We start from the raw sequence: 22,544 nt of genomic DNA, 5'->3' as shown, positions 1-22,544 counted from the left end.
TAAGGTGCTCCTGGACTCTTGCCCTTTTCTACATTTAGATACATTTCGATACATTTCGATACATTTCGATACATTCAGATACCTGAAGAAGTGAGCTGTGGCTCACGGAAGCTCATCCCCTGCCAGAAAATATTGTGGTTAGTCTTTAAGGTGCTACTGGACTCTTGCCCTTTTCTACATTTAGATACATTTACATACATTTAGATACATTTCGATACATTCAGATACCTGAAGAAGTGAGCTGAGGCTCACGGAAACTCATCCCCTGCCAGAAAATATTTTGGTTAGTCTTTAAAGTGCTCCTGGACTCTTGCCCTTTTCTATGATCGGAACGACACAATTGAATGGGAATAAGTTTGAAAAACTAAATTTTTTTTTTTATTTTTTTTTTAAAGGGCCCCAGCGCTGCTTCTTTCTGGCTACCTGGGAGCCGGCGACCCTAAGCCTAGAGGAGGTGTCCTTTTGCAGAAGGGGCAATGGGGGGGGGAGGAGGAGGCGCCTCCCCCAGGCCGCCCCCCTCCGCGGGGAGCGGCTCGCTCCTTCCTCGCCCCGCCCCCCGGGCCGCCCCCGCAGGAGGCGAGTCCCTTTCGCTTTGCCCGCCCGGCTCTTCCGCCGCGATCGTGGGAGCGGGACGCGTGCCCGGGCATGGCTGGCTCGCCGCCGGCCGCCCCGCTGCCCCTGAGCCGCCTGGCCGAGCCCCTGCTGCGGAAGCTCAGCGACCTGCTGGACCGGGCGGCGCCGGGCAGGAGCTGGCGGGACCTGGCTCACCTGGCCGGCAGCCAGGGCGGGGTCCGGCTCAGGTGAGCCGCGGGGGGGGAGGGAGGCCGGGAGGGACAGGTTGGGGGGGGAAGGGGCCGGTGGGGTGGCGCCTGAGCCTCGGCTCCGGAGGGCGTGGGCGCCTTCCGGGTGCCACAGGGTTCTTCGTCGCCATCTCACAATGGACAAGCTGGATCGGGTCCGGAGGAGGGCAACCGGGATGGGGAGGGGTCTGGAGACCAAGTCCTATGTAGGACAGGTTGAAGGAGCTGGGGATGTTGAGCCTGGAGAGGAGAAGACTGAGAGGGGATACGACAACCATCTTCAAGTATTTGAAAGGCTGTCCTATAGAGGAGGGTGCTGAGTTGTTTTCTGTTGCCCCAGAAGGTCGGACCAGGACCAACAGTAGTAGAAAAGAGCAAGAGTCCAGTAGCACCTTCAAGGCCAACAAAAATATTTTCTGGTAGGGGATGAGCGCTCACTTCTTCAGATACGTCTTCAGTAGATACTTCTTCAGTAGTCAAAAAGAGCAAGAGTCCAGTAGCACCTTAAAGACTAACAAAAATATTTTCTGGCAGGGTATGAGCTTTCGTGAGCCACAGCTCACTTCTTCAGATACAGCTAGAATGTGAATCCATCGGTCTTTAAGTAGAGGAACAGTATGTAAATGTGAATAGCAGGCTTGATGGGATTAGGTGTGATATGCAGAAGAGTCTGTGATGTCCAGGGGAGAGATGGGGGTGGAGAAACCAGCATTGGTAATGGGCCATGAATGCAAGGTCTTTATTCAGCCCAGGTCAATGCATTGACTTTAGTTTGAATATCCACTGTAATTCAGCAGTTTCTCTTTCCAATCTCCCTTTGAAATTCCTTTGTAAGAGAACTGCTACTCTTAAATCTGCAACAGAATGTCCTGGAAGGTTGAAATGTTCACCCACTGGTTTTTGAATATTGTGGTTTCTGATGTAGATACTTCTTCAGTATCTGAAGAAGTGAGCTGTGGCTCACGAAAGCTCATACCCTACCAGAAAATATTTTTGTTCGTTTTGAGGTCGGGTTTCATTCCCCTCCTTTTTTTTCTTCCAACCCTGCGTCAAGGCCACAGCGCTGCTTCTTTCTGGCTACCTGGGAGCCGGCAACCCTAAGCCTAGAGCAGGTGTCCTTTTGCAGAAGGGGCAATGGGGGGGGGAGGCGCCTCCCCCAGGCTGCCCACCTCCGCGGGGAGCGGAGTATCTGAAGAAGTGAGCTGTGGCTCACGAAAGCTCATCCCCTGCCAGGAAATATTTTTGTTAGTCTTTAAGGTGCTACTGGACTCTTGCCCTTTTCGACTACTGCAGACAGACTAACACGGCGACCCACTGTGCGGAACCAACAGGTTGAAATTAAATCAGTAGTTTCCGCCTAGACATTAGGAAGGATTTTCTAACAGAGCTGTTCCTCGGTGGAACAGGCTTCCTTGGGAGGTGGTGGGCTCTCCTTCCCTGGAGGTTTTTAAGAAGAGGTTAGATGGCCATCTGTCAGCAATGCTGATTCTGTGACCTTGGCCATCTTCTGGTCACTGGGGGTGTGGTGGGGGGGAGGTAGTTGTGAATTTCTTGCATTGTGCAGGGGATTGGACTAGATGACCCTGGTGGCCCCTTCCAATTCTATGATTCTCAGCAGAGGAGTTTGTCAACTCTGACTTGAAAAATTCCTGGAGATTTGGGGGGAAATCATAGAGTTGGAAGGGACCACCAGGGCCATCTAGTCCAACCCCCTGCACAATGCAGGAAATTCACAACTACCTCCCCCACAAAAAAAACCCAGTGACCCCTACCACATGCCCAGAAGATGGCCAAGATGCCTGAGGGTGGCGGGTTTGGGGAGGGAGGCCCTCAGCAAGGTATAATACCACAAATCCCACCCTCCAAAGTGGTCATTTTCTCTAGGGGAACTAGGGATGCCAACATCCAGGTGGAACCTGGAGATCCCTGGCATTACCAGTCATCTTGAGTTATAAATTTTTATTTTTTAAAAATAAAATAAAAGGATAAATATAAAAAAAAGAAGGATGGGGGCTATAGTGTGATGCTTCACAGGTCTTCTCTACTATTCAGTTATATCAACAAAAGTGTGGGTATCCCTTGTATCCCGATATTGTATTTGTCTGTTTCTATGTTTCTATCAGTGCATTCCTAAGAAAAGTTACTACAGTCTAAGCCCATTGAAATGGTCTCTCCTTAGGAATGCACTGTATATTTCTATTTAACTTAACCAAAAAATATATTTTAATAACTCAAGTTTTGGTATCCTCCATATCAAACTCCTCATAACTTATATTGTTCTCGCATAAATATAATAGAACCTCAAGTTTGAGATAAATTCTTCTCTAGGTAGTTTATTTAGGAATTACCGGTCATAAGTGGACTACAGACATCAGTTCCCCTGGAGAAAATGCATGCTTTGGAGGGTGGACTCTGTGACGCTGTACTGATGTTCTTGTCCTCCCCAGGCTCCACCCCCAAATCTGCAGGAGTTTCCCAGCCTCAGTCTGGCAACCCTGCCCCCTTATCCCCCACCAGTGGCCGGGGGGGCTGGCAAAGGGGAACTGACCTGTATAGTCTGGAGACCACTTGTAATTCCAGGAGCTCTCCAGGCCCCACCTGGAGGTTGGCAACCCTATCAGCAGCCCATTCAGGCATTCAGGGGAAGGTTTGAGGTTGACACGTTTGGCTTCACCAAGCCAGGGTTTCCTCTGCCTCTCAAACAGTTGCAGGGCAGAAATTGAACAGGTGAAGCTTTATCTGCCCTGGGTGAGAGAGTTTGTCTTACAGGTGTTCACTAGTGTTCAACTAGTTTGACGTATCTGGTGAATAGTTTCTGTATTTTCTTTTGTTATTGTTGTTAGATTTCAATTGTACATAGTTGTGTTTTGCTCTCAGCTTCCTGCTTTCTGTTGAGCCTTATTTTTTTTTATTTCCATGCCCCTTATATAAAGTGACTGCTCAGGATCTTATGCCAGAATAAAAAAGTCTTACAGTGCATTCCTAAGGAGAGTTACTCCAGTCTAAACCCATTCATTTCAATGGGTTTAGACTGGAGTAACTCTCCTTAGGAATGCACGGTTAGTCTTTCAAGTGTCACAAGACTCCTGCGTTACTGTTTTTAAGTGTAATGAATCCAAAACGGCTGTCCCCCAAAAAACTTATTACAGCAGCTGTGAAACACTTTGCAAGGCAGCTTTCCTTGGGAAAAGTTGTTTCCAGTTGTCATCTGGCTTAACACTATGTATTTTAACCTGGGAAGGATGCCCCACTGTGTTCAGTGGAGTATACTCCAGAGTAGGTGTGTAGGCGGGATTGCAAATTTACCCTCCCTATAAAAAGTGACTTCCCTGACCTGGATGGCCCAGGCGAGCCTGATCTCGTCAGATCTCAGAAGCTAAGCAGGGTCACCCCTGGTTAGTATTTAGATGGGAGACCACAAAGGAATACCAGGGTTGCTGTGCAGAGGAAGACACTGGAAAAACCACCTCTGTTAGTCTCTAGCCATGAAACCCCCCAAAAGAGGGTCACCATAAGTCGGCTGCGACTTGATGGCACTTTTGACACACACACATAAAAGTGATTAATGCTTCTGAAGCAGGGGATATTTGGTGTGTGTGTGTGGGGGGGGGATAGCCTGGGAAGCAGAGGGGGCTGACTGCCTAAAATGTGGGTGATGATTCATTTGAACTGCCGAAGATGGGTGGGGGGGATTCATTGGTCATCACAAAATCCATGTAATAACATTTATTAAAAACAACCAGAAAACACAACACAGTGAGTAAGCTTTGGAATTCTCCAGAACTCTTCCTCAGGGTGGAGGGGCAGGGGTTTTCCCCTGTTGTGTGTGTTAAGTGCCGTCAAGTCGCTTCCGACTCATGGCGACCCTATGAATGAAAGTCCTCCAAAATGTCCTATCTTTGACAGCCTTGCTCAGATCTTGCAAACTGAAGGCTGTGGCTTCCTTTATTGAGTCAATCCATCTCTTGTTGGGTCTTCCTCTTTTCCTGCTGCCCTCAACTTTTCCTAGCATGACTGTCTTTTCCAGTGACTCATGTCGTCTCATGACGTGACCAAAATACGACAGCCTCAGTTTAGTCATTTTAGCTTCTAGGGTCAGTTCAGGCTTGATTTGATCTATAACCCACTGATTTGTTTTTTTGGCAGTCCACGGAATCCGTAACACTCTCCTCCAACACCACATTTCAAAGGAATCTATTTTCTTCTATCAGCTTTCTTCACTGCCCATCTTTCACACCCATACATAGCAATAGGGAATACGATGGCATGAATTAATCTAGTTTTGGTGGCCAGTGACACATCCTTACACTTCAAAATCTTTTCTAGCTCCTTCATAGCTGCCCTTCCCAGTCTCAATCTCCTTCTGATTTCTTGGCTGCAGTCTCCCTTTTGGTTGATGGTGGAGCCAAGGAATAGAAAGTCTTCAACAATTACAATTTCCTCATTGTCAACCTTAATGTTGTGTAATTCTCCTGTAGTCATTACTTTTGTCTTCTTGATGTTCAGCTGTAGTCCTGCTTTGGCACTTTCTCTTTTAACTTTCAGCAGTAGTTGTTTCAAATCTTCACTATTTTCTGCCAATAATGTAGTGTCATCAGCATATCTCAAATTATTAGTGTTCCTCCAATTTTCACTCCACCTTCATCTAAATCTAATCCAGTTTTCCTAATTATACGTTCTGCATACAGATTGAAGAGATAGGGAGATAAAATACATCTTTGACTGACACCTTTGCCAATTGGAAACCATTCTGTTTCTCCATATTCTGTTCTAACTGTAGCCTCTTGTCCAGAGTACAGATTGCGCATCAAAACTATCAGATGTAGGGGCACACCCATGTCCTTTAAAACCAGCCATAGCTTTTCATGATCCACACAGTCAAAAGCTTTGCTGTAATCTATGAAACACAAGCTGATTTTCTTCTGAAATTCTCTCATATGCTCCAGTAACCAGTGTATATTTGCAATATGATCTCTAGTGCCTCTTCCTTTTCTGAAACCAGCTTGTACATCAGGCATTTCTCGTTCCATATATGGTAACAGACTTTGCTGTAAGATTTTGAGCATCACTTTACTTGCATGAGAAATTAATGCAATGGTCCGATAGTTGCTGCAATCTTTGATGTCTCCTTTTTTGGGAATTGGAATGTAAATGGATCGTTTCCAGTCTGTGGGCCATTGTTTTGTTTTCCATATCTGTTGGCATATTCTTGTCAAGATTTTGATGGACTCGTTTTCTGTGGCTTAGAATAGCTCTATTGATATCCCATCTGCTCCTGGTGATTTGTTTCTCCCGATTGCTCTCAATGCAGCTTTCACTTTACTTTCTAAAACTGTAGGTTCTTCTTCAAAAGATTCTTCTTGGAAAGAATCTTTTATCCTTTCATCTCTTCTATATAGTTCTTCAGTGTATTGTTCCCACCTTTTCTTTATTTTGTCCTGTTCAATTAATGTATTTCCATGCTGATCTTTCAGCATGCCTACCCGTGCTTTAAATTTCCCTTTGATTTCTTGGATCTTGTGGAACAGATCTCTTGTTCTTCCTTTTTTGTTGTTCTCTTCTATTTCTTTACACTGGTTATTATAATAGGTCTCTTTGTCTCTACGTGCGAGTCGCTGGAACGTTGCACTTAGACTTTTGATTCTATTTCTGTCACCTTTAGCTTCTCATCTATCTCTGGCAATTTTAAGAGTTTCCTCAGACATTCATCGAGGTTTTTCTTTTCTTTTGGCTACAGGAATAGTCTTTGCACATTCTTCCTTGATAATATCTCTAGTTTCCACCCATAGTTCTTCAGGTTTACATTCACTTGAACTCAGTAATGCAAATCTGTTCCTTACAAGGTCTTTAAACTCTTCCGGAATATTGCTTAGATTGTATTTTGGTGCTATGAATGTTTTGGTGTTTTTCTTAAGCTTTATCTTGATTTTCGATATTAACAATTCATGATCTGTACCGCATTCGGCTCCTGGTCTTGTTTTGGCCGAGAGAATAGAGCTTCTCCATCTTCTGCTTCCAATTATATAATCTATTTGATTTCTATACTGGCCATCTGGTGATGTCCATGTATACAATCGTCTATTTGGTTGCCTGAAACACGTGTTTGCAATGAACAGATTGTTGTCTTCACAGAATTCTACGAGGCGTTCTCCTGCTTCATTACATGCTCCTAGCCCAAATCTGCCAACAACATTTGATTTCCCGTTACCTGTGAGTAATTGCAGGCACCACTCCTGTTTACTTAATTTGTCGTGCTGGTGTGTCTTCGTTAAAAGAAAACAAGAAGTTGCATGGAGGAAATTTGGGGTATAAATAGCTGTGAAGCCCACAGTTGTGTACCTCGGTTAAGTGGTATTGGCAAAGGAACCCTTTTTTGAAGTCTGTTGCTCAGAGAGAATTGGTTTTGATTTCCGTAATTAGTTGCGGCTTTTTAATATAAAAACATACTTCCCAACTTTATCGTAGAACCATAGAGTTGGAAGGGACCACCAGAGTCATCTAGTTCGACCTCCTGCACAATTCAAGAAATTCACAACTACCTCCCCCCACACCCCTACTGACCCCCACTCCATGCCCAGAAGATGTCCAAGATGCCCCCCCCCCATGAGCTGCTTTGCAATCAGCATTGCTGTCAGATGGCCATCCAGCCTCTTCTTAAAAACCTCCAGGGAAGGAGAGCCCACCACCTCCCGAAGGAAGCCTGTTCCACCGAGGAACCGCTCTAACTGTTAGAAAATTATTCCTAATGTCTAGAGGGAAACTCTTTTGATTTAATTTCAACCCGTTGGTGCTGGTCCGACCTTCTGGGGCAACAGAAAAACAACTCGGCACCCTCCTCTATATGACAGCCCTTCAAGTACTTGAAGATGGTTATCGTATCACCTCTCAGTCTTCTCCTCTGCAGATTAAACATATTTTCCTCTGCAGGCTAAACGTATTATATTTTCCTCTCCCCCTTGAAATATTCTTCTTCTTCGCAGTCCTCAGGAGCTGGAACAGTGTTCTCTCCAAGTACTGGAGGCCGATGGAAGTCCCAGCAGGAGTCTTCTTCAACTCTTGGGTGAAAGAGGCTGCACCGTCCTTGACCTCAGGGAGCTGCTACAGGCCCTCGAACACAGCGAGGCTCTCCAGTGCCTCAGTCCTCCAAGTTAGTTTTGAGTTTTCATAATAAACCGCTTCTCTGTGTCTTCTGCTGAACGTCCTCTTTGAGATGGGCTGCGTGCTCCGCTCAGTACACAGGGGAGTCAGCGTGTGGGTTAAGGGTCAGACTCGGCTCTGAGAGACCCGGGTTCGAATCCCCACTTTGCCGTGGAAGCTCTTTTCAAGAGCTCGTTTTAATGCCTTTCCGTCGGCCTTGCTCAGCGGCAGATTCCAGCATTTACCCCTGGAGTCTAGGTTGTGCCCTTGTAACTCAGATGTTGAGACAATCACCCATATTTTATTGTATTGTGAATTTTATCAGGATGTCAGAAATAGGCTGATTTTGCCCTTGTTGACCAGAGTGCTTACACATTCAGATGATTTTATTATTAAATATTTACTTGAGGATAAAGATGCCAACATTTCCTACACAGTGGCAAAGTTTTGCTACATTGCCACTAGAGTGCGGAGAGCTCGGGTTAGTCCATCAAAACTGTAATCCTGGCTCTGTATTGATCAATTGTAACAACATTTATCTGCTGGTCAAATGATCGTAAATAAAGTGAACTGAACTGCCGTGGAAGCTCACTTGGTGAAATCGGGCCCAAAGAGAAGAAAAAATAGGGCTACACCAAGCAATGTGTCAGCAAAACAAAAAAGGAAAAAAGATCTAAGGTGACAGCTTTATTGTCATGTACAGCCCCACAGCGAAACGCATAGGGACTGTACATAACAATAAAGCTCTCACCAGTCGCCTTGCACGTTTTGACCTTGGGCCAGTCACACTCTTTTAGCCTCACCTACCCCACAGGGTGATCCATCAAAGTCAGTATTGCCTACTCAGACTGGCACCAGCTCTCCAGGGTCTCAGGCTGAGGTCTTTCACATCACCTACTTGCCTAGTCCCTTTAACTGGAGATGCCGGGGATTGAACCTGGGACCTTCTGCATGCCAAGCAGAAGCAGATGCTCTACAAACTGAGCCACAGGTTGAGTCATGAGAGCTCCTGTGTTTTTGATAATGATAAACCTTTTGTATATTTGGATTCAAGTCCAATAATGCCTTAGAAGCCAAGATTTTCGGGGTATACGTTTTCAAGAGTCAAAGCTCCCTTTGTTAGATAACTGAGCTTAAACTCTCGAAAGCTAATACCCTGAAAACCTTGTTGTTTTCTAAGGTGCTAGTGGACTTGAATCTAGTTGTTCTACTGCAGACTAACATGGCTATTCACTTATAGTATATTTTGTACTTTTATTAATATTTAATAATATAAACTATTTAGACGCCTTCCTTTCTCTTATGCTTGTTTTTAATGGCTCAGATCAAGCTGAACTATTGAATACGCCAACATGTTACTGTAGTAGTAAAGCCACATCAAGTATAAGGGCTTTAATAATTCAGTGTTATACAGCTTCTTTTCTTCCTCTTTTTGTAGGTATAAAGATAGTTGTAGAACCAGAATCTCAGGCAGTGTTTGCTGGGCAGATGGTGAGGTTGAACTGCTTGGCAACTGGACATCCACTTCTGCATTATCAGTGGTTTAAGCAACAAAAAGAGGTAACCACAGTGGAAAGTTCTGGAAGTGTGCTGGAAGTATTGGTACAGTTTGAAGCAAAATTGTAAATTTCAAAAGGGAAAAAATCCATAGGATTGGGTTGAAGATGCTTCTCAGAGCCCATGGTCATTCTGAAATATCCATCTGCTGTATCTTCTGAATCATAGTGGTTACTTTGATCAAGGTGAAATGCTGTCAGCATGCTGTATGGGAAGAGAGAAATGGACTATTTTTCGTTGTTTTGTGTACCGGCTTTTGGCTGAAAACTCAGAGCGGGCCACTGTGAAAAGGTATTTTGTATCTTTAAATGTAGGCTGTTACCGCACTAGGTATTCCCAGCAATGTATCAAGAGTTTGGAAATGTTATAAAAAATTCTGTTCGCACTTTCAATGTATTCCCACAGATGTATTAAGAGTTTGAAACTGTTATAAAAAATACTGTTCGCACTTTGTTTGGCCCCTTTAAGCTGTGAAGATGTCTTCCAACCATTTTTTAGCCGTGGCATCCAAAAACCCTTTCAAAGCGATGTTTTTTATAACATTTTCAAACTCTTAATACATCGCTGGGAATACATAATGCGGTAACCCCGTAGAGAGCACACAGATTACATTTTAAAATCACTTCCCCCCGTTGTTATGGCAGCTTATGATCCACTTTGCAAAGAAAGAGTAAGCATTCACATTTTGCTGAACTGTTGTACGAGCGAGTGAATGAATATCTGTCTGGTAAATGACACCCAAATCTATAAGGCCACTCAAATGTTAGTTACAAAGCATGAATATCTAGATGCTGTGGCAGAGACACAGATTGTAATGTTGCTTCTAGTCAGTTCAGGCTTTAAAAAGCAATTGCCTGCAAAATTGCCCCTCCCAAACCTGATTTGCTGTAAGATCTCAGTAATCACTCTTCCGTTTTGAGTTTGGTGGCCATTTCTTCCTCTCTTTATCCAAGGCTTATTGTGCTGTAACATGATTACCCCTTCCTTAGAAAGCGATGACTGTAGCTATTGTTAAAAGCTGTTTTAAAGATGAGTTTAACTGGGTGGTCAACAACTGGGTGGCCAAAATTAACTTTGGTCAACATGCTGAATTGCTTTTCTCGCTCTGATTCTAATAAAATGTCTATGAAATCTTTGCAAAGATCAGTCAAAGAAAAGACCGTTCTGAACTAGCAAGTTATTTGTGTGGAGTCCTTTACAAAGGACTTAATACCAATCCCTGACAGAATATTTCCCCCCATTACGGATAACGAGTATTCGAAATCTGTAGGAACAATTTATTGCTAGGGAAGAAAATATGGAGAATGTCCTGAAATACATGCTCCCTTATACAGAATCAGACGATTGGTCCACCGAGGGCAGGATTGTCTACTCAGGCTGGCAGCAGCTTTCCAGGGTCTCAGGTGGAGGTTTTTCACCATCACTTACTGCCTGGTCCTTTCAACTGGAGATGCCAGGGATTGAACCTGGGACCTCCTGCATGCAAAGCAGAGGTTCTTCCACTGAGTCGCAGCCACTCCCATAAATACCTTGACCTCAGTTTTCTTTAAAGGCTTTAGAGGTTATTATTTCTGTAGCATTTGAAAAAATCCGATGCCAAGAAAGGCTACACTGGCACTGCAGGGTAAAGAATCTCAGTAGTTATGCCAATGCGATCTTCCAAACTGAGGTATTAAACTTGTAGCACACAGAGGTTAGGCCTGTGCTTTAAGCAATTTCAAGTGTTGAGCAATGGAAGTACATAAGAACATAAGTATAAAAGAGCAGGAGTCCAGTAGCACCTTAAAGACTAACAAAAATATTTTCTGGCAGGGTATGAGCTTTCATGAGCCAAACTCACTTCTTCAGATACATTCTAGCTGTATCTGAAGAAGTGAGCTGTGGCTCACGAAAGCTCATACCCTGCCAAAAAATATTTTTGTTAGTCTTTAAGGTGCTACTGGACTCTTGCTCTTTTCTACTACTGCAGACAGACTAACACGGCTACCCACTATGAATTATAAGAACATAAGATAGGCCATGCTGGATCAGACCAAGGCCTATCAAGTCCAGCAGTCTGTTCACACAGTGGCCAACCAGGTGCCTCTAGGAAGCCCAAAAACGAGAGGATGGCAGCAGCATTATCCTGCCTTTGCACCTAATATAATAGGCATGCTCCTCTGATCTTGGAGAGAATAGGTATGCATCATGACTAGTAAAAAATGTGAGCCATAACACCAATATATGGTCCTCAAAGCTTTGCCATTTTCTTGGTGGCAAAGATTAGCAGACTAATACACGTATGCCTCTGTGGTGGCAAGATGTACTTAACTGCATGACATCAGAGGATTTGTTTCAGAAATTTCTTTGTGTCCCCCCCTACACACACACACATTGTGGTATAGTATCTACAATGTCCAACTTGTTTCAAAACTCTGCTCAGCCTTGAATTTTCACTGGATGACCTTCATCAAAAGCAGGTCTCTTACAGCATAACTTACCTGCACAAACACATGGGCACATTTACTTATTTGTTTAAAACATGTATTAGCCACCTTTCTTCCTTACAGAGCTCTGGGCAGCTTACAATATTAATAAAGTACATAAAATAGATTACATTTAAAAAAACAAAACCAAAATTTGCAGTCACGATTTAGGACTACTTTAATCAAATGCAGTCATAAATAAAGCCGACTTCAGCTGCCTCCTAAAAACCCTAAAGATTGAAAGTGAGAGTTCCAGGCGCACCTCCCTGGGGAGGTTGTTCCATAATTGTGGGGCTGCCACCGAAAAGGCTCTTCCTCGTGTACCCACCAAACGAGCTTCTTTGATTGGTGGGGCAGTCAGGAAGACTTCTTTTGGAGATCTTAATTCCTGGGCAGTAACATCTGGGAGAAGACAGTCCTTCAGATACCCAGGTCCCAATCCATGTAGGGTTTTAAAGGTCAAAACCAACACCTTGAATTGGACCTGGGAGCGGATCGGTAGCCAGTGTAATTGCTGTAATATTGGGGTCACGTGCTGCCTTATATGGAGTCAAACCCTTGGTCTATCAAGGGCAGTGTTGTCTGCTTTGACTGGCAGAGGCTGTCCAGTGTCTTGGATCTAAGTCTTTCATATCACCCAATACCTGACTTACGTGGAGATGCCGGGATTAAACATGGTACATTCTGCATCAAAAGCAGATGCTCTACCACTGAGCCACAGTAGGATAATATAGGATAACACCATGATGCTTTGAGGAGTGGTGGGATGAAATATGATGATAAATATTAATCTGAACCATTTCCAGGTTTCAAAGTCTCAGTTTCTTTATCAGAGCATTTGACTGCAGCTCTCATATGGAAAAATCCTTGAGCTTAATTTTGTGTTATGGTTTGTGCTAAGCTTTGCTGTTGTTTTTTTAAACCTGTGCAACATAGATTCCACATGGGAATTCTCCGGAGCTGGTGTTCAACCAAGTATATGCAGACGATGCCGGGTTTTACATATGTCGAGTGAACAGTGGCTTTTCCTTCGTGTTCAGCCAGTGGGCACAACTGACTGTTTGCAATCTCCAAGGAGCCAGCCAAGGTGAGTTACAAAACGCTGCGCATGATAACAAGGGAATATTGTGTGGGATCTTATGGCCAGGAAGTACTTCAGAGCAAATACTGTGTTAATAAACTTCAGTTGTATAATGTGTTGCATAATACAGTTTGCTATAACGGATCTATGCAGAATATCGCTTATGGATACCCCGTGTAACTTTTTTTTTCTTGTTCTGAGATTAATAGGAATGTGAATGGCTCAGATGATTGAGCTGTTGTTGATAGAATGGCATTAGCTTCAGTTTAGTCATTTTAGCTTCTAGGGTCAGTTCAGGCTTGATTTGCTCTATAACCCACTGATTTGGTCTCCTCCAACACCACATTTCAAAGGAATCTATTTTCTTCCTATCAGCTTTCTCCACTGTCCAGCTTTCACACCCATACATAGTAATAGGGAATACGGTGGAATGAATTAACCTGATCTTGGTGGCCAGTGACACATCCTTACACTTCAAAATCTTTTCTAGCTCCTTCATGGCTGCCCTTCCCAGTCTCAGTCTCCTTCTGATTTCTTGGCTGCAGTCTCCCTTTTGGTTGATGGTGGAGCCAAGGAATAGAAAGTCTTGAACAATTTCAATTTCCTCATTGTCAACCTTAATGTTGTGTAATTCTCCTGTAGTCATTACTTTTGTTTTCTTGATGTTCAGAAAACATGTTCAGAAAAACCCTCTGGGGTCTCCCTAGGTTCAGCTCCAACTTGACAGCACTTTCTACCACAGCCAATGGTGGAGAGATGGTGTTCTCCTAGGCAAGTACATGTCCATAGTGCTTAAAAACCACGTTCACATGGCAGTTACAATAGCCAGTAAGCTCTACGTAGGTGGTTGAGGCAAACTGCATTTTCCTGGAACAACACATGGCTCAACCAGTCAGGAGGAAATTCGATGAACCCACAGCAGAAGTCCAGCATTAAAGAAGGATGTCTGGATTCTATGTGCTACGTTACCTATTTTTTCCAAGAAGAGCCATTTGGCGTTTATGTCTATAAAAACTGCCTGGAAAAGCCATTAGGAAGCCTTTCTGTGAGCAATTTCCAGGCTTTCCTAAAGATTGTCAGAAATCTCCATAGTGGTTGTGTGCATTATCTTTGCTAATTTCTTCTTTTTCAGAGGCCCCAGGCTAAACTTCTGGTTTCATGTCTCTTCCCCCCCCCCCACACACACACACAAGTTAAGCTGTTTCCTTATTCATAGATTTATAGAAATCTTCCCACTTAATTTGTTGGCAGTAAGGCCGATACTCCAAATGTCAACTGTTTTGTAACTCTCAACTTACAGTGGTTTGGAATTTTAACGAGACGAAACAGAACTCACAGCAGCCATGAGCCACCAAGCAATTTTTGAATCCCCAAAGAGAAAACTGTGTATAATCATGCAAAAGTTCAGCAGAGTACTTACAGAATGCGAGGGTAGTGTTCCATTTGTAAATTTACTCTAGGGAGGTAAGCGTGCAGGAAAAACAGATTAATATTATTGATAAGGTTACAGGGGGGGGGGAGCTAGAACATCTGAAATGTTCTGCATGAAGTTCTTATATATCCTTCGGTTAGCAGAAACAAAGCAATTTATATTATTGTGGTCACCCCGCTCACGCAATTAGTTTCTTAGCTGCAAAAAAATATTTTTTTTGACGTCTAGACTGAAGTGTAACTGCCGCTGTTTTGTAAATGTGCGTTCTTCTTTCCTGAGAACTACTTAAACCGGGTTTTGTGTTCTTGCCAAAGTGTATAATGCAGGTCACTGATTTTTCTCCCATGTTCAGATTTTCATGGTGTTTCACCATCTATATTTGTAGCATGTTTTCCCTGGCGTGGATGGGTGCTGCTGGGGTTTTCTTCTCTGCTTCTCCACAGCACTGTGGTACCTCCCTGCATGGGTATTCTCTGCCTTTACTGGGATGTTCCCAAACCTGCTTTGTTGCGATGGTTGGGAAAGATTACAGCAAAGCTAGGACGTATGCTGTGTGGGTGGGAAAGTTCAGATTTTCCTGACCTCCCCTTTCCATTGTAGCCATTTCTCCTGCCCACAGTGACTGCAATAGCCAACCCCCCCCCCCCCACACACACACACCAGTGGTGGACTTTTTAAAGGTGTTCTTTGTTTTGGCAATTTTAATGGAGTACACAAAACCGTTATGAAGAGGAGAAACAGAAAAGTAACTATTTGAGTCTCCCTTGCCCTGATCTGGAATGGCCCAGGCTCGCCTGATCTCATCAAATCTTGGAAGCTCAAGTATTTGGATGGGAGGCCACCCAGGAAGTCCAGGGTTGCTACGCAGTGGCAGGCAATAGCAAACCACCTCCAAACATCTCTGGCCTTAAAAACCCTACAGGGTTGCCATAAGTCAGCTGCACCTTGAGGGTACTCTCCACCTCCACCAAGACTCCCTTAGAAGAAGAAGAAGAGTTGGGTTTTATATGCCGGCTTCCTCTACACTTAAGGAAGAATCAAACTGGCTTACAATCACCTTCTCTTCCCCTCCCTGCAATAGTCACCCTGTGAGGTAGGTGGGGCTGAGAGAGCTGGTGACTAGCCCAAGGTCACCCAGCTGGCTTCATGTGTAGGAGTGGGGAAACAAATCCAGTTCACCAGATTAGCTTCGGCCGCTCTTGTGGAGGGGTGGGGAATCAAACCTGGTTCTGCAGATCAGAGTCCCCTGCTCTTAACCGCTACACCGGGCTGGCTCTATAAGAGTAGCGTAGGAGCAGGATGCGTCTGTTGTTGGTCCCTCTGAAATGTTGGCTCCTGGTTGTACGTGACCTATAAAACAAGAGGATCTGGGACAGTGGGGAGACCGAAGCATTCAGTACACGTCCGTTGTTGAACCTTTAATCCTCCGGTCCCTGGCAGGCCGGGTGCCAACTCCTGTTTGTGTCTGGATTGTCTAAACCTTTTAATCTGCAAACACCGATGTGATTGACCGCAACAACTGAGCTGAGAACTCGCAATAGATCCTTCCCACCCAGAATTGTTCAGCGTGCTCCTTGTACATTCCACACAAGGCTAAAGCCCTGCTAATATAGCATGTGCATTCGAAATGTTTAGCCCTCGTGGGCTTAGTTGTTTTTATTTTAAATGCAGTTAGGAGCGTGCCTTAATTAATTTTAAATGTTAGTTAGCAGGTGGGGCGATATGTACTGCTGGTGCCAGGCATTCTTTTTTTAAAGTATATATATATTATTAAAGAATTTTAAACATTAAACATCCACTTACACTTACACAAACCGATTGTAGCTTCGTCCAGGGCAATTAGGAAATAATTATACATAAGCCGACAAATAAACTAATAAGAGCACTTTCACACAGCCCAAATAATGCACTTTCAGTCCACTTTCAATGTACTTTGAAGGTGGATTTCATTGTGTGAACTGGCAAAATCTACTTGTGAACGATCGTTAAGGTGCACTGAAAGTGGATTGAAAGTGCATTATTTGGGGTGTGTGAAAGTGCCCCAAAACAAAAAAAAATAATTTATACTTTTAATTCTATTTATCAGTAACCTATTCTATGTTACAAAGATATCACCTAAGCTTCGTATTTTTTCACCCTACCAATATTTGACTCTAGATTTTAACATTACAGATAATATCTTATATTACTATTCTTAATCCCCCCCACACTCTGTTATCGGCAGTCTTCTTCTATCCTTTCAATCCACTGTTCCCCAAGCACAAGTATCTTATTTTAAACTTTCAGCTGAGCGTAATCATAATAACACTTCCATTTCTTTTGAAATTCATCTGTCGATCTCCCTTTGAGCAAATTAGTTAGTTTTGCCATCACCGCATATTCCAACATTCTTGAAGAGCTTTGAGTCTTGTAAAACGGAGACCTCAGGGTGGATAAAACTCTTGCCCCCTCCTCAAGGAGATGAGGCTACAGGGGTTGAATGCATTCTTGTAAGCTTAGTTTGTGCAATTTTAAAAAATATATAGAAGGGGGACTGCACAAACCTAGCCAGTAAATGTGTGTGCGTTAAGTGCTCTCAAGTCGCTTCTGACTCATGGTGACCCTATGAATCAATGTCCTCCAAAACGTCCTAGCTTTAATGGCCTTGTTTGGGTCTTGCAAATTGAGGGCCGTGGCTTCCTTTATAGAGTCAATCCATCTCTTCTTGGGTCTTCCTCTTTTCCTGCTGTTTTCGACTTTTCCAAGCCAGTAAATAGATCTGTTTTAAAAAAAAGTTTAGATTTTTTTCCTATTAGATCAGGATTTTCTTCCTGAACTTTTAAAATGGACTAAGCTTGACCTTTTTGTGTCCTCTTGGACAAAGATAGTAGAAAAAAGACTTTCAAGTTGCAGATTTGCTGTCCAAGTTTTCCCTCAGACCTCCCTTTAGTAATGAATAAGATACTCACGGATTTAGAACAAAGTGACCATCTTAAACTATGTGGTGATGCCAGAAGGAAATGCACATCCTCCTAGAACACATGAAGCTGCCTTATACTGAATCAGACCCTTGGTCCATTAAAGTCAGTATTGTCTACTCAGACCAGCAGCGGCTCTCCAGGGTCTCAGGCACATCAGGGGTCTTTCACATCACCTACCTGCCTAGTCTCTTTAACTGGAGATGCCAGGGATTGAACCTGGGATCTTCTGCATACCAAGCAGATGCTCTACCACTGAGCCACGGCCCCTCCCCTCCAGTACTTTGCAATCCTCTTGGGAACCTGCTTGGCATTGGTATTCCAATTACATTTTCTTGATGTTGATTCCTAGGGGAGAAATGTATACACAAGTTGAACATTACAGCAGGTATGAAGAGTTGTGGCTGGCTACTGTGGTGTATGGGGTGGCATTTTAGCAATGGCCAATGACAGCAGCCCCATCTGTATAATTAAAATATCTCTGGCATTCACACCAATAAAGGAAGGTGGTCATATCCAGTGCTTATTATATATCACCGGTGACAAATCTCAGTGTGGCGTAGTGGTTAAGAGTGGTGGACTCTAATCTGGAGAACCGGTTTTGATTCCACGCTCCTCCACATGAGTGGCGGACTCTAATCTGGTGAATCAGGTTGATTTCCCCACTCCTCCACATGAAGTCTGCTGGGTGACCTTGGGCTAGTCGCAGTTCTCTCCAAGCTCTCTCAGCCTCACCTACCTCACAAGATCTCTGTTGTGGGGAGGGGAAGGGAAGGCAATTGTAAGCCACTTTGAGACTCCTTATGGTGGAGAAAAGTGGGGTATAAAAACCAACTCTTCTTCTTCTCATCTGGCTCAGGAATGGCTCTCTTCTAGAAATGTATACACATCCAGTGGAGAAAAAAACCCCAAAGGTGGTATCATTCCTGTCACAGTGCTTGACTGTGAGTCAGAATCTGTGTATTATGTAGGCTATCTAAGCTAAGCAACCTGAATATCCGGGGCTAGCTGAGAAGAACAAAAAGAGAAGGAAATAAAGAAAAGGGCCAAGAGAGGGAAGGAAAGGACGGGCAGGGAGAAGGAGGCCGGCTGTTGATGCAATGCTGTTGCGGTCCTCAACCATAAGCCTGGTGAAACATCTCTGTCTTACAGGCCTTGCAAAATGGGGTTAGGTGAGTGTTTTCCTCCAGCCCCTTTTCCCACCTGACAATTGCACATTCTCTGTGGGAAACACCTCTGTGTTCACACTTATGTATATGAAAGACAGGAAGCATTTATGTGACACCCTATCTGCTGGTTTTCACCTGGAAATCATCCAGGGCCCCTCCCATCTCCTTGGCAGCAGAGAAAGAGCAACCTACGTTCCCAGACTGTCTGTGGTTCCACGGTAGAGCATTTGCTTTACACATAGGTCCCAGGTTCAATCCCCAGCATCTCGTAAGAACTTAAGAAAAGCCATGCTGGATAAGACCAAGGTCCGTCAAGTCCAGCAGTCGGTTCACACAGTGGCCAACCAGGTGCCTCCAGGAAGCCCACAAACAAGACGACTGCAGCATCTCCAATTAATTTAATCTCCAATTAAAAGGATCAGGAAGTAGGGTGAAGAGAATGACTATGACGTCCTGCTTCCAGTCAGGGTAGACAGTACTGACCTTGGTATGGAGAGAGTGGGTCATCTGCTGAAGCTGGAGGGTGAGAGATTCAAAACAGATAAAAGGAAGTATTTCTTCACACAATGCATAGTTAAATTATGGAACTCCCTTCCCCAGGACGTGGGGATGGCTGCCAACTTGGAAGGCTTTAAGAGGGGAGTGGACATGTTCATGGAGGAGAGGGCTATTTATGGCTACTAGTCAAAATGGATACTAGTCATGATGCATACCTGTTCTCTCCAGGATCAGAGGAGCATGCCTATTATATTAGGTGCTGTGGAACACAGGCAGGATGGTGCTGCTGCAGTTATCTTGCTTGTGGGCTTCCTACCGTGTGAACAGACTGCTGGACTTGATGGTCCTTGGTCTGATCCACCATGGCCTTTCCTAGGTTCTTATTATAGACTGCTGGTCTGATTCGCTATAAGGCAGCTTCACATGTTCATGTGCCTTTTGCTTCCAAACGTCAAGCTCAGCTTTGAACATCAAGTTCTTTCTCTCTTCCCCCACCTTCAATTTAAGGAAGCTCTCTCGACCTGCCTGAAAACAAGTTATATATTTGCACCCATCCGCTGTCCCAAAATCTGATAGTAGGGGAAACGTTGGTGCTTCAGTGTGGAGCTATTGGGATTTCTGCGCCTCAATATCAGTGGTTCAAGAATGGCTCTCCGCTGACTAATGGGGACAAAAAGGCATACATGGTGAGTCTCCGTTATTTTTCTTCCGTCAAAGCCTCCTGAAAATTAAGTTTATTTTTAACTGTAATCATGAAAGTCTTATAAAATGACATGTTATTTAGAAGAAGAGTTGGTTTTTATATGCTGGCTTACAATCACCTTCCCTTCCCCTCCCCACAACAGACACCCTGTGAGCTGAGGGATCTCTAAGTGAGAGCTGAGAGAGCTCTAAGAGAGCTGTGACTAGCCCAAGGTCACCCAGCAGGATTCATGTGTACGAGTGGGGAAACAAATCGAGTTCACCAGATTAGAGCTCACCACTCGTGGAGGAGTAGGGAATCCAAACCCGTTTGTCAGATTAGCATCCACCGCTCATGTGGAGGAGTGTGGAATCGAACCCAGTTCTCCAGGTTAGAGTCCACTGCTCCAAACCACTGCTCTTAACCACTACGCCATGCTGGCTCCCTGGTGCTCCCTAGTGCTCTGTCCTTAGCATGCTGGTAAGGCTTGCCTGGATTTCTTTGGAGTACTAAACTCTGAAGTGGGAGTAATCGCTTGTATACTGTTTCTGAAGGTATTCGCTGGGTGGGTGGGGATTGCGCAAAAGGTCTTTAGCTGTTACTGGAAATGTGATGCAAAGCTAGATGCTTCCCTCCTACACAGTGGCCTATTGAAATTCATAATGGAGGTTCAGGAAACGTTTGCACTCGTTCTGTTCCAGGGTACTGATGTCTTATTTATAACCAATTAGGAAGAATTTCCTGACAGAGCAGTTCCTCGGTGAGACAGACTTGGGAGGTGGTGGGCTCTCCTTCTTTGGAGGTTTTTAAGCAGAGGCTAGATGGCCATCGGGAGGAAAGGCAGCATGGTATAGCTCAATTTTGTCAGAGGGCCAGCGTGGTGTAGTGGTTAAGCATGGCGGACTCTGATCTGGAGAACTGGGTTTGATTCCCCACTCCTCCACATGAGTCATGCTGCGTACCTATTCTCTCTAGAATCAGAGGAGCATGCCTATTATATTAGGTGCTGGGGAACACAGGCAGGATGGTGCTGCTGCAGTCGTCTTGTTTGTGGCTTCCTAGAGGCACCTGGTTGGCCACTGTGTGAACAGACTGCTGGACTTGATGGGCCTTGGTCTGATCCATCAGGGACCCTTCTTATGTTATGAATAGCGGACTCTAATCTGGTGAAACGGATGTGTTTCCCCACTCCTTCATATGAAGCCTGCTGGGTGACCTTGGGCCAGTCATGGTTCTCTCCGAACTCTCTCCAGCCCCACGTACCTCACAAGGTGTTTGTTGTGAGGAGGAGAAAGTGATTGTAAGCCGCTTTGAGGCTCCTTTAAAGGTAGAGAAAAGCAGAATATAAAAATCAACCCTTCTTCATCTCAGAAGCTAAGCAGGGTCAGCCCTGCTTAGTATTTGGATGGGAGACCACCAAGGAATACCAGGGCTGCTATGCAGAGGAAGGCACCGGCAAACCACCTCTGTTAGTCTCTTGCCTTGAAAACCCCATAAGAGGTTGCCATAAGTCGGCTGCGACTTGACGGCACTGTGCAGGCACAGATGGCCATCTGACAGCAATGCTGATTCTGCGCTCACTATGAATTGAGGCAGATTGTGAGAGGGAGGGCAGGACGGGTTGAGCCAGTGCTCGGCTCTTGTGGCCCTTTCTTATATGCCCAGGGTAATGCCCATTGCCACTTTCAGCCCATTCCTGAAAGCCACCAAGGTAGGAAAAAAAAGGGGGGTTATTTCAAAAACGAAGGGGAAGGCCCCGTTGCAAAAAGTGATGCTCTGCCACCAAAAATGGTGTCACAGCAATGCCGTTGCATTAGGGGGCATTCCCAGCGCGAAAAGAGTTAGGAAGTGTACCTCCCAGGACATTGGTGCAGGGACTGGAGGAGGAGGAGAAGCCCTTCCTCTCCCCACAACAGACACCTTGTGAGGTAGGTGGGGCTGAGAGAGTTCAGAGAGAACTGTGACTAGCCCAAGGTCCCCCAGCTGGCTTCGTGTGTAACTGGGAAATCGAACCCAGTTCTCCAGATTAGAGTCCACCGCTCTTAACCACTACACCCCACTGCATTTCTTATTAGGAGTTATGATGTTTTCCTAGGTTTCCTGTGTGGATGTCGAACACCAAGGCACATACTGGTGCCGTGTATACAATGATCTGGAGGCTCAAGAAAGCAAGAAGGCCGAAGTCATTGTAGGTAAGAAACCCTAGTGAGTTGTTGTACTGTAATAAGTGCGATAAGCAGAATCCTATGTAAGAAAACCAGCAATTACTGCTGGGAAATGCGGCCAAATAAGCAAGGCTTCTGCAGAAGCTTGCGGGGGGGGGGGGATTCTCTTTATACCTCTCCCTTCTCCCCCCCCCCAATTCTTGTTCCTCTTTTCCTTCCTCCCTCCCCCTGTTCTGGTTCTGCTTCTTCCCTTCCCCAGTCTTTTCTCTCACTTAATTTCACCTGTCTGACGAAAGGTGTTTTGACTCTTGAAAGCTTATACCCTGAAAATCTTGCTGGCCTCTAAGGTGCTACTGGACTCGAATCTAGCTGTTAATTTCACTAGTGATGTTCCAAGTAGATTTTCTGCATACATTATACACCGCACCGCACACATCTCTCCATGTAAGTGAATGGCAGCAGAGTTTAATTCAGAATTAGCTGGGGGGGAGGGAGCACTCCTCCTTGATTACTCTCGGGTCAAAATACCGCAGAGGGAGAGTTGCACCCTGCTAGAGATGCCAGCCTCCAGGTGGGGCCTAGGGATCCCCCAGAATTACAC

General features: G+C 44.7%; 1 protein-coding gene across 1 annotated transcript in view; it reads left to right on the top strand.

Annotated features, from left to right (window-relative positions):
- The first annotated feature begins 645 nt into the window (after positions 1–645).
- MALT1 (MALT1 paracaspase) overlaps positions 646–22,544 on the top strand; it is a 51,788-nt gene continuing 29,889 nt past the window's right edge. Inside the window, exons 1-6 of the mRNA XM_056848668.1 lie at positions 646–800; positions 7,781–7,947; positions 9,376–9,497; positions 12,896–13,046; positions 19,604–19,782; positions 21,874–21,970. Of these exons, the coding sequence (XP_056704646.1) occupies positions 646–800; positions 7,781–7,947; positions 9,376–9,497; positions 12,896–13,046; positions 19,604–19,782; positions 21,874–21,970 (871 nt within the window). The remainder of the gene's footprint in view (positions 801–7,780; positions 7,948–9,375; positions 9,498–12,895; positions 13,047–19,603; positions 19,783–21,873; positions 21,971–22,544) is intronic.

This window comes from Euleptes europaea, chromosome 4 (assembly GCF_029931775.1).
Source record: "Euleptes europaea isolate rEulEur1 chromosome 4, rEulEur1.hap1, whole genome shotgun sequence".
NCBI classification, from domain to species: Eukaryota; Metazoa; Chordata; class Lepidosauria; order Squamata; family Sphaerodactylidae; genus Euleptes; species Euleptes europaea.
Note: the sequence above shows the minus strand (reverse complement) of the source record. Positions and strands in the feature narration are given on the sequence as shown.